A 12,797-nucleotide genomic window follows, 5' to 3' on the forward strand; every position below is an offset into this window, starting at 1 on the left:
CCCATTCTTCACTGGCTGTCAACATATCCAGGCTGTCCTAGACATCTCAATCCTTTCATGCCACTGTGGGGCCAATGATGCTGTTAATTTCTTCTCCTCTTTCTCATCTCTTCACTTGGAATGCCACTGTTTCCTTCAGAAATGGCAGAGCACAGCAGCCAAGAGCATATGTTTTGGGGCACAGTCCAACATTTACTAGTCATGTAATGTGACCTCCAGCATGTTGCTTTATTTCTCTGTGCCTCAGTTTCCTCATTTGTATTTATTAACATATAATAATTTGGGTTATTGGGGGTATTACCTGAGGCAATGTACATAAAAGACAGCATAAAAGAAGTGAGTGAGAGAGTCCAACATCTGAAGTTACCCAGCTGAAAGGTTGAATTCTGAATTTTTTTTTTTTTAAAAGATAACCTACCACAATGTGAAAATAATTAAGCTGCTGCTATTTAACCACCATATAATTATCCTAAGATAGAATTTGTTTTCTATCTACTCAACTAGTGCCTATTTCTTCAGAGACTGCTCTGTGTGCATGCATGCATGTGCTCATGTGTGTGTTAATGGACATGTCACCTACATTCAAAAACACAGTTTTCTCTGCAGGACTAGGTATTACAAAATACAGTTTTTCATTTGTTGAATAGGTACTCAATATTTCTTGGCTGAGTCAGTATATAAATCTGCCTTTCATATCCTCTGGCCTACCCTCTAATGCATTTGAAGGCAGCAAAACAATTCCAAGGGGCTACTTATTACCTAAAGAATAGGTAAAATGAAATTCAGCCATTGCTTTTTTAGGTAGGAAGTCCCTGTTTTTAGACCTTGAGGCCATCCCTCTTAAACTATCCTCCTAGATTATAAATCCTTTAGAGCAGAGATGCTGTCCTATCTTGTTTGGCACATTATCCTCTACCACTGTACTTTGTCCTTTAAAAGGACTTTATTATATTTATTATTTGAATAAATAAAGTCTCAGATATGCATGTAATTATATTTCCTACGTTCAGTTTTATGGGACTTTTTGTGTGTATAGCAAGAGTAGCCACACGGTAGTCATAACTTTGTTTTTTAAGAAATTCTTCTAAGAAGAAGAAAAAAATTAAGTTTAGAATTAATCTAACCAGAAAGTGGAAAACTCACGTGACAGAAACAACCTTATTAAAAATGAAAAATGACATCAATTTTTTTTACAAAATTCTAAACAACTTGAATTGCTGTTGTATTTTTTCCCATTTAAATTGACAGCTGGTTTGGATACTCATATGTTCATATAGCCAAAATAATGGGGAAAAGGTGGTGCTGGTTATAGTATCCTTTACATAAGACATTCTAATTTTTAAAAGCTAAATTGAATTTTAACAGTTAATTGACTCATGTGGATACATATGGCCTTAAATCATCACTGGCATAAGTGGTGCCTTTAAGCATTGTTAGTTTTGTTGTTGTTGTTGTTTCTGTTTTTAAAGATGCTAACAATCATGTTAGTTAGTTCAGTGTGTTCAACATTATTTATTTAAACAAGAGCATAAATCATACGGATTCCAGAATTGGAAAGGACTTTCAGACTCTTCATTTTACTGATAAAGAAACTGGCATCTAGAAGGCTGAAGCATTTTAACCAGGACTTAAACTTAAGATGCTGAGTTTCTGGGTCAGTGACCACAATGTTTTGATAAAGTAGTAGAGAAAGTTTGACCAAATGTGTAACAGTTTTATTTCCATCAGTTCTTTTAAATTGCTCTGCCAATGAGTCTGAGATTGAGATGATTGATTTTAATCTTAACTGCCAGACTTTAGCTTTATAGAACACATAACTTGATTTCTTCTATGCAGACATTTTATTAAACAGGTTAGAAAAACTGTGTTACCCTGCTATACTTTTAGAAAACAGCATAAGTCTATAGCCCAGTACTCATTCTCTGACCATGATCTTATTAGAAATTGAGTGAGAAAATGTGGTCATTGTTCTCCCTGACATTTATCTCAGAGATTAGAGTCATATACCAAACATCTTTTATTTCACTGTATGAAACTATTGTCCTTTAATTTCTCTAAATATCTTTCAATTCCTGTATGCTCGGCCTATGCTGTCTTTAATGAAACTGGTTCCATAAATATATTAGGCAGTGTGAAAAGATAATTTTTCTTGTTGTTGTTATTCCGTAACATTTCCTTCAGTTGGCTCTCTTTGACTGTGAATGAAGGTAATGTGGTCTCATTCAAGAATTATTTTACTAAATATTATATGCCAAGTATGCCAAGATACTGTCCTAGGCACAAAAAATAGATATGGGACCTTCCCTCCTTCTAGTACGGGGAGAAAAATATTGCAGAAATAATAACACACAAAAAAATTTACTTATAAATTGTGACAAGTCTTATCAAGAATATATAGGATGATTATGTAGAGAATGATTATAACAGGATTACTGAATTTATACTACCATATTAGAGAAGGTCTCTTTCATGTTTATGAACAAAGGTGCAAAAAGACTGTTAAAGTTACAAAAACTTTCTGATGACAGTCTTTTCACAATCTCTACAGGAGCTGGTGACTTGGGAGACTGGACTCTTTGCCCTGGTAGATATGACAGCATAGCAGAATGGGCATAGAATTCCAAAGTGCTCTCTACAGTTCTGTCAAGAGCTACCTTTAAGACTTTAGGAAAGTGACTTATTGTCTCTAATCCTTAATTTCACCAGTAGAAAAAGTCTAGTACCTCAACATCCTTTTCTGGATTATTAGTACTAACACTAAGTGGTCATTCCTTTATGAATCTAAGTTGGAGATGTTCCTTACCTCTACCACACAGAATATATATTCTTTTTGAAAATTTTTTATCATTTTTTTTAACTCATTCACATTACTCTGGGATATTTACTTCGTCTGAGTTATTTTGGGATATTATAATCCAGAGAAGTTAAAATCATATACACCTGACATTTTACTAGGCATAAAAGATTTTTGAGATCTTTATAAATTATAATGAGCCTTTAAAATGGACCTGAAAAAAACTAAAAGTCTTACTCTTGAAACAGAAACATTCTGTAAAAATATTGTTTTACTACTTTAGTTATATAGATGTTCAACTGGCACATAAGCCTGATTATCATATCAAATTAAACTACTTTATTTGTAGCCCCAAAAGAAAGCACACTGCTCCTTATTGAGCCTTTTCTAATTAGATAACCATTTATGCAATATGGAAGAGGTAGCCAGAATCACAAGCAATCAGGCTACTTATTCCAAAATGATTGTTTGCATATTTCTTCCAAATCTCAATTATAGATTTTTCAACCATCATGGATACAACTTTGTTTTCTGAAGCAGAAATGATACATTTAACCTGATTTTACAGAAGATGCTATGAGGCATCTCAGAAAAATGTAAGTGATGATGTTAAGTAAAACTATAAGTTAAAAAAAAGATGTATGACACTTTTGTTAGTCTTTTTAACTAAGCAGGACATGAGCTGATTTCATAGAAAAGGATTTTCCGACAAGGAGGAATTGATAAACTTTTAGTTATAATACTCACCATTTTATATTCATGTATCATATTCCATCGAGTGAATGAACCGTAATTTACCAAGCTTAGTCCTTATGTCGGACAGTTTGAGTGGTTTCCATTTTTATATAGTATAAATTATACTGGGATAAACATTGTCAGGCATATAGCATTTAAAAAATATTTTGGATTATTTCCTTAGGATAGATTCCCAGAAGTAGAATTACTAGGTTAAAAGAGTATGAACATTTTTATGATTCTTGCAGCACATTGCCAAATTGCTTCCCAAAAAGGTTATATCAATTTACAATGCCATCAGCAATATAGGAAAGTGCCCTTCTCATGATACTCCTCCAGGTATTGGGCATTACATAGTTTTTAGATTTGCAAATTTTGAAGGCAAGAATGTTGTACCCCATTTTAATATATATATTTCTTAAATTTTTTAAGGCAAAGATAAATATTTTTACATACAGTTTAATAACTTCAAATTTCTAACATGTTCTTTAACTATGTTTTGATATTTTTATAAGCCTCTTCAGAATTACATGTGATATATACTAATCATTATTCATAGTATTATACAAACCATTTTATCTAGCCTGTTGTTTCAACTTGCTACATGTATATGTACGTGGTTCCTCTAGGAAGGCATATTGAGGCTTCAATTTGTGTACCTGGTCAAATGCGTTGTTTCCTGTAATTTTTCGTGGTGCTGTTGCTTTTTAGCATAGTATATCATAACTCTGTCTCTCTGTATCATGTACTCAAATTATTCTGATTTTCTTAAGTAGTGACTTTCAAAAATGTTAACTCTTGAACTCGCTTATAACTATGCTGATGTATGAAATAAGGCATGATTTTAAGTGATCTTTTTCCATATTGGTAACTAGTTATCTCAGTCATTTATTGCATAATACTTCTTTTTTTGTATGTTTTAGGTAAAATCTCATCTGTTACATAATTAAATGATCTAATTCTTGGTTACATCTTTTTCAGTGATCTATCTGTCCTCGAGCCAGAGCTTGTTTTATTTAATGTGGAGTCTCTTCATATGGCTTTTTTCAGTATTTAAAATTGGTCTTCCCTATTTTTTCTTATATCAACTTTAAAATCCTGACAAATTCTAAAATAGTCTGCTTGAACTTTCATCATTTCTTTTAATTTATGTAATAACTTTAAAAAAACTGTTAAAACAGCATTTATTTTTGCCAAATCTACACCTCTGCATTTATTTACATCTTTTTTTCCCCTCATAAAAGTAGTACCTGCTTATTAAACTAGAAAAATACTGCATATAGTAAAAAGAATATAAAGTTGTTCATATTCATAGTCATTCTAAAATCTAGGTACTGGTCAACCTTTTGTTTTCAGACATTTTTGTTTTGCTTATTGTAAAAATACAATGCATATTAATTCAACAAATATTTATAGAGGATTTACTTTGTGCTCGGTACCTTGAGAGGTATTGAGGCAGGCTCTGATTTCAGTGACTAAAATAGACAAACTTATACCTTAAGTGTATTTTATCATAATCTGTTTTTGTATTTTAGCTTGCTTTGCACAACTGTTATTTTAATAATGGCAAATTTAATTATGTGGGTGAATCAGTATGTGTAATCATTTGCATATTGTTGGACATTTCCAATTTTTCAATATCATTTTTCTCACTTTCAGAATGTTTCCTTAAAGTACATTTCTTGAAATGGAGAAATCCGGTCAAAGGGTATGGCAACATTTAATGCTCCTGAAAAAAACTTCCAAATTGCTTTTTGAAACATGTTCCAATTTTCATTGCTACTAGAAACGGGCAAAGGGATTTTTTTTAAAAAACCAATTTTCCAGGAATTATTATAACAACTAAAAATTGTTTTTGCTATTTTGGTAGATATTTCATTTCATCTTTCCTTTCTGGATAACTAGCAAGGCTAAATTTTTGTTATAATGTTAAATATTTCTTTAAAAATTTTTCTGTAATGCCTTTTGACATACTAAGGTACTCATGGTTTTGTTTCACGTGTACAGGCTCCTTACCATGACATAAGCCTTTCTGGGTATATACCTTCCCTTAGAGTTATCTCAAAAGAGAAATACAGAAAATAATCACTGAGTTATCTGACGTCAAACCAAGGCTTATGCACCTTTCGAACTCCAGGGCTCAGCCCTTGGTGTAGCACACAGCAGGTTTTCCCCTCAGGATGCAGTGGAAGTGCACCCAGATGTCACTGGGTGCACTTGGATTCTGGGGGTCCAAAGACACTGGGACTAACAATGACAAACAAGGCTGTGTAAACTAAGGCTGAGCCAAGAAATACCTTCCTAGTAAACCAATCCAGTGTTTATGGGTAGAAAGAGAAAACTGCTTAGCCAGAGGACTGAGGATACAAGTAACTGGAAAGCATCAGAAACAGCCAGTAAAACTGAAGGGACACTCAGAAAAGTTATTGACTGGAAGGAAACAAAGCACCTTAAAATCAACAAAATAAATTCATATGTATTCTACATCTTCTATGTGTGAGGGATGCTGTTGGTCATGGTGGATGAGTTGAGGTCTATACCCCCAGCTTACATAATCATTCAATTAAGAAACTTCTCAGGTAATTCAGGGAGAGATCCTGTGAAATTCTTAGTTACACATACTCACAATTATGTACACAGATAACAGAGACTCATTGAAAGGAAAAGCATCTCCCAAACTACGGAGGTGCAAAGGATTCTGGGGTCTGACTTATTTGCCCTTAGGCAGGCCTCTTTTTGTCACAACATTTGGTGGATAAGGGGATAAGAGATAATCATTGTAATACTGCAATTGGATTCGGCATCTTCCCTCCTACTACTGCCCTTCTCAGGGCTGTGAGTGAGAGGCTGGCAGGATCCCACACCAACAAGAGAAAAGAAAAGAGACTGAGAAGAAACAATCTATTTTGTGGTAGCTGGTGTCTGCTTGTGAAACTATTCTGAGGGACCTTATGGGAAAAGGGCCCTTTTTATTATATATTTTATGAAATAATTGCATTAGGTCAAATTTATATGCTCCCAAGAGTGCCCGTGAAACATGAACCCTAATTTCAAGGACTGACATAGCAAAAACAAGAGAGAGAGAGAAAATAATTACAAAACAGGTTGTCACATGAGGAAGAACTAAACATTAGAAGCAATTTGTACCTTACAAGTTACGTCTGGTGGAGGTGATGCCATGTCATCTGGGAGAGGAGCTGTGAGTTGAAATCATTTGAGCAACCCCTTGAGTCAGCTGAATGAAGGGAGCCAGGCACCTCACATTGTGGGGGCAGGGCACTACTGCCCCTAACCTCATGGAACCATTCATTATCTTTATGGTGACTTTAACAATAGGTATTATTTGTTGAACACCCAAGTTCCAGGTATTTTGCCAAGAGTATTACCTATATTATCTACATTATCACTAGCCCTAGTGCTCTCTCTAGGACTAATCTAATGTTTCCTTCTTTGACGTTTACCTCACGCCCCACAACTCCAACCTGAATTAATAGTTCCATTATTAATTAATTGATGATTAAGAATGCTCTATTCTCATTCACTTCTTTAATATAGCACTTCTCATTCTGCAGGCTACTTTTCTGGCTGCCCCACTACACAATCGAGCTTGGTTAAGAGCATGACCCATGTTTCACTCCAGTTTCCCAAGCAGTTAGTAGATCCTGAATATTCTGTTGGGTGAAAGTTAAGTTAAACTCCATGACTTCAAACTCACCAAAAAATCATGGAATCATGGAATTTTTGAGAAGAGGGTTTAGAACCTTTGATACAATCTCCTTTTACATAAGAGTAATTGAAATAACTTAACTTGCCCAAGGTCATATGAACTTAGTAGAATGAGGATTAGAATACACTTACCTTGCTTTTCAACCCAATACTATTTCTGAAGACGTTACCAAACACAACTAAATATCTTTCTCCCCTAAGCTCCTCACCCCACTAAATCCTATCAGCAACTGGCCTTTGGGCCTTCAGGCTATTTCTGTGTTCTTAAATTTCCTAAAAGAACCCATGTTTAGCATACAGCTTTCCTTTTATATCTCCCCATTCCAAACAAAGCAAAGCTTGAACTCCAAATTGTCTGGCTTTTGCTGTAACATCACATCGTGTAAAGCTGGGGGAAAATTCTGCGTTTATTTTCACTAACAAGCTTTTCCCACAAGCACTCTTTGACCCAGCCAAATCAAAATGCTCGTCCACAGACCGACCATGCTCTTTTTTGAGGCATGAGTTATTCTATCTGTTCATTCTGAGTGGAATATCCTTACTGCTTATGAATCTAGTGAACTTTAATGAACTGTTCCCCTTCTGGATGAGGAGCTCTTAGCACAGAGTAGAGACCTGGCTTTAGTCACACAGCAATTGAATGAGTGTGTCCAGCACCTAGCAACATAGAGCCCTCAATAAAGTTAACTGAATGACTGTATCTTTGGAAAATTACGTAAATGTAACTTATTCTTTAGAGTTGTTATCAAGCTTTTACCAAAAGTTTTCTATTAGGAGAAATAATAAGCAAATAGTTGGCTCACTCAGTCTTTTCGTCTTTCCCTTACTCTGGTACATGTTTTGACTCTGCCATTCTCACTCCCTCTGTGAACTGCACATTCTCACAGCACCCCTGCCCCTGGACACTTGTGGGAGAGGAATCCACAAATTCCTTTGAGGCTCCATCACCGGAACAAGTTCTCAGTAGCTGGAGAAGGTCTGGGCGGCAAACAGGAAGTTTTTGTATTCTGGCTACTTTGTGCCGCGGGGTAAAAACCGCACAGTCCACCTGGAGACTGCAAGAAGAATGGTAGAACAAACAAAACTGTCACTATCTCCACCTAAAGCTTTTCTGGGTGGACATTCTGACCCAACATCACTCAGGACTTCTTTCCAGAACTGGCACCTCGTGCAAGACGGAAGAGTCCCGCAGAAAAGTGTCATGTATTTAGCTCTCATCGCCACCCCACAACCCCAAACTCTTCTCCTTCACTTTTAAGAATGTTGAGCGGGACATTTTAAACACTGTTTTGGATTTTTAAGGTTTCAAAGCATCCGAAGGACGGTCTCTTTTGGCAGCGACAGTTGCAAGCTGTGAGCCAAAAATAAATAGAGGTTGGTCCCCTAATCAACAAATATATTCTACTCTCTTCAATGCCCAGGACCCCACCTTGTCCCTTCCTCCAGCTTACACGAGGGGCAAGTGGCAGCTCTTCTCCGCCTGCGTGCCTGGCCTCGCCAACAACACCCATTGGTCTCCCGTCTCCCGGGGCGGCGGGGGACTCCCAACCACGCGCCCAGGGCCCTTTCCCAGGTACTGGGGCCCCGGGAGCCACGACGTCCCCCACGCAGGCGGACGGGATGGAACTAGCCCTGGGGACGCGGGTAGCCCAATGGGCAGCCTCCGCCCGGAGGCGGGCCCAGGCCGGAAGCCACCCCGCGGCACAGCGGCCCCACGATACGGTGCCCGCGCCCCCGCCTTCTCTGGCACAGGCTCCGCGGCCAAGGGCGGCAGGGGCCAGCCCGCCAGGTCCCCGCCGCGCTCTTTGTCCTGGCCGCGCGCGGGCGGACGCGTGCACCCCCCGGGTGAGGGGAGGTGCGGGGAGCGCGCGCGGGAGCGCGCGGGAACAGCTCGCGCCCGCCGGGCGCCGGCGGCGCGCGCCCCTCCGCCAGGCAAGCAGCGAGCACGCGCGCCGCCGCCGCGCCCGCCCCTCCCCCCGCGTTCGCCTCGGAACTTGCTGACTGCGCGGCCGGGAGGAGCCGAGCCGGGCGGCGGCGGCGGGAGGCCACAGCGCGCGGGGGTCTCCCGCGTCCCCTCCGCCTCGCCGGGAGCTCGCGCCCTCGCCCAGCCGAGCTCCCACCCCCCCTTTTTTCCGAAGGCGCTGGGCGGCGCCACCCTCCGGCCGGAGCCCGGCACTGCACAACCCCCTCCGACTTTCAATGTTCCACACTCCCCGGCCAGAGCCTCCTCGGCTTCTTTTTTTCCCTCCCCCCCCTTCCCCCCCCCACAGCTGCCTCCATTTCCTTAAGGAAGGGTTTTTTTCTCTCTCCCTCCCCCACACCGTAGCGGCGCGCGAGCGGGCCGGGCGGGCGGCCGAGGTAAGGCGGAGGGGCCGGGGGGCCGCGTGGGGGGCGGCCGGGGCGGCGGCGGCTGCGGTGGGGGAGGGGGCGGGGGCGGGCAGCTTTGTTCGCGCCGGGCGCCCGCGCCGCCGGTGTCCGCGAGCCGCGGCGGGGCCGGCCGGGCTGCTCGCATCACTTGGCGCCCGGCGCGGCGAGCGCTGCCCGCGGCCCCCGCGCGGCCCTCCCCACAAAGGGCCGCGGAGCTGCGTGGCCGCCGCCGCCGGCCGCGGCTCGCCTCCGCGGGCGCGGAAATTTGTTGCACTTCTTGGGGCTTTGTTTGTTTGTTTGTTTTTCCTCTGGGTTTCTTATTTTTTTCGTTATTTTGGACAAAATGTCGGTCCGTGATGTAAAAATTGAGCGAGGAACCTTGGTGGCATTGGGAGCTTTGCAGAAGGTGCAGTTTGAATTCTGCTTTTCCCAGGGTGGCAGCTAGGTCTTGGCCGGATGAATCTTCGCTGCTGGCGGTGGAAACAGCTAGAGGAGCTCGTTAGTTGATTTTTAAATTTCCAAGTGTTGTGTTTAAAGCCTTTACGTGCACTGAGAAGGAATCGCCACCTTAAATAAGCATATGGGCGATTAACAGGGTGTGTTTTCCTCTCGGAAAGGGAATTTGGTAGCTTTGACCAATGTCAGTGTGTAAATATTTAGACGTTATTAGTGACTTTTAAACATTTTTTCAGCGAGATCTGTTATTTACAGTATGTCATATGTTATTAATGCTTGTTGCCTAAGTTCCTTGGCAAATCTGTTTCATGCCTTCTGAGAAAGTAGACAATTGATAGATTGTCCAAGAGATGGAAAAAAATGTGAGTGGGTTTTCTAACTTGAGTTCGGCAAATCCCTGAACGCTGGCGTTGTGTGACACATCACCTCCCTTGTAACCCTTGTTGTATGATGAAATAAGTGTGAACACTTTTGAAGCTTTTTCATTACAATACGATATTAGATGAATAGAAGAAAATGCTGTTGGTTTATTTCCTAGATTTAACATTTTCTCCCCATCCTCCCCTGTTCTCTTTAAAAGTTTTCCAAGAGATAACTTCACCAAGATGTCCAGTGATAGGCAAAGGTCCGATGATGAGAGCCCCAGCACCAGCAGTGGCAGTTCAGATGCGGACCAGCGAGACCCAGCCGCTCCAGAGCCTGAAGAACAAGAGGAAAGAAAACCTTCTGCCGCCCAGCAGAAGAAAAACACCAAACTCTCTAGCAAAACCACTGCTAAGTTATCCACTAGTGCTAAAAGGTAATGTGTAAAAGAAGGATCCAGCATACTTTGTCAGGTTGTCTTCCAGGTGGTTGGACGCTTTTGTTGGTTTTACATCAGTAGCAATAGTTCAGAAATATTTACTTCATTATCAGTTTATTTGTACTTGAATGAGTTGTCATTCTTTAGGTGGTATGTATGCAACCTTGCTAGAATTATGCTTTTAAGCAAACTTATTCTGTACTTCGGTAACTTCAGTTGAGTGTCCTTGAGTAGAGATTAGACTAACATTCTGACAGATTGTTTAAGGAGTTGGCAAGGAAAATTTGGTGAACCCAAATTAGATGGTACTTTGGGGATGTTTCCTTTTATGAGTCATAATCTTCTTTAATGAAATTGACATTCCCAGAGATTAGCAGGGCCTCTCTTCATGAAACTTAATGATCAGAAATGATCATATTTGCTAGAAAATTGCAAATTCAGGCCTTTGCTATGTTTGAAAGCAGATTTAAAATCGTGCTGCAAATCTGCTTACAGTTTTACAAAACATGACTTTAAATCATGTATCACAGGTATTTTTCGTGGTTAAATTATGATTATCCCTCCCTGTGCTTGTGAGGGCACATCAAACTGAAAAGTAGCCCTTTACAATTTGAGGTGTCACTGGTGATAGAAAACTTTCATTGTCCTTGGACCTCTTCACTCTGAAACTTGTGGATGTGCTTGACAAGTTAGTACTCAACAGCAGGAGAAACATATTTAATTGGATGTAAGTGGAAGATCATTTGTTTCCTATTGATTTATATTTTCTGATAGAGAAGAAAAGATTCTGTCAATGAGACTCTGTCAGTGGTAGTAGTAGTGGAACATCCACAAACTCTAGTAATTATACATAAAATGTATAATCTCTACAGCGTTAGCCAATGTTGACATTTTGTTAATTTTTATTGATCACAACTAAAGGAAAAAATATTTCTACAAATACTGCATTCTGTGGTGATTCATAAATACTCATATTTTTCTATGGATTTTCACCTTTATTGTCTCAGTAATGATGTATTAATAACTTGAGAATATTTTTGAATGGCAGCAGTCTTTGACATAATATAAAATCCTTCTCAATTTGGTATAGTGTTGATGCAGAACATATTAGACACGTCTAAAGTTTTGAAAGCATCTTAAATTTGAATCAAATCAGAGAACTGCTTTTCTCCCCCTTAACTCAGGCCTATGTATTTTCTCTTTCTGTCAATATTTACTAAATTTAAGTGCTGTGCCTATGATCAGGGAAAACAGAAATGGGTAAATTAGAATGTCAAGTAGTCTTCGAAAGTTTTTCACCAGTAAAGATATTTGTAAATTTTAAACTTTTTTTTTGACAGATAAAATATTGTCAGAACTGTTAATGTGCTGTTGCAGTAGCCTGTTAATTTTTACCTCAGTAAAAGTCACTCGAAGTCCTTGTCAAATATTCCAGTGCTTTCCCTCCTCCCTTTTTGTCTCATTTGCATATAAGCTTGAAAAGAGAATTTCTTTGGTAAAAAGTGTTTTGAAATAGATATTATATTCTTTACTGAGTACTAGTGGATGAGTATTTCTCAAATCAAGTGTAAATGACTTACTTATTTGCAGCAGCAAGTGAGAAAAAAAGCTGCAAAGTTTCTGTTAAGGGATTTGGGTTATGCCTCTGAGAACAAAGAGGAAGCAGCCATGTTAGCATTACTGAAGGCAGAGCCAGCCTTGCATTTAACTGCATGGTGGTAGAGGGCAGTGTAATTCCCTGGTTATTCTGTAGACTATCTCAAATCCTTTTTGTCTCTTCTCATTTCACTAACAGAATTCAGAAGGAGCTAGCTGAAATAACCCTTGATCCTCCTCCTAATTGCAGGTAAGAAATGAATTTTGTTGTTTTGGTTTCAAATTGTGGAAAAATATCAAGAGATTGATGTATTGTCTGGA

The 12,797-nt window shown here is 39.7% G+C and overlaps 1 protein-coding gene across 3 annotated transcripts in view; it reads left to right on the forward strand.

Annotated features, from left to right (window-relative positions):
* The first annotated feature begins 9,467 nt into the window (after positions 1–9,467).
* Positions 9,468–12,797, forward strand: part of LOC105499533 (ubiquitin conjugating enzyme E2 E3) — an 82,671-nt gene continuing 79,341 nt past the window's right edge. The window contains exons 1-3 of one of the 3 annotated variants that reach the window (XM_071073002.1): positions 9,468–9,613; positions 10,659–10,877; positions 12,676–12,726. In XM_071073002.1, coding sequence (XP_070929103.1) covers positions 10,684–10,877; positions 12,676–12,726 — 245 coding nt within the window. In that variant the 5' untranslated portion in view covers positions 9,468–9,613; positions 10,659–10,683. Of the gene's footprint in view, positions 9,614–9,699; positions 10,121–10,658; positions 10,878–12,675; positions 12,727–12,797 lie in introns of those variants that run through there. The other 2 variants (XM_011772131.2, XM_011772130.2) reach the window with 2 other exon arrangements.

Source organism: Macaca nemestrina, chromosome 11 (genome assembly GCF_043159975.1).
Source record: "Macaca nemestrina isolate mMacNem1 chromosome 11, mMacNem.hap1, whole genome shotgun sequence".
In the NCBI taxonomy this organism is placed as follows: domain Eukaryota; kingdom Metazoa; phylum Chordata; class Mammalia; order Primates; family Cercopithecidae; genus Macaca; species Macaca nemestrina.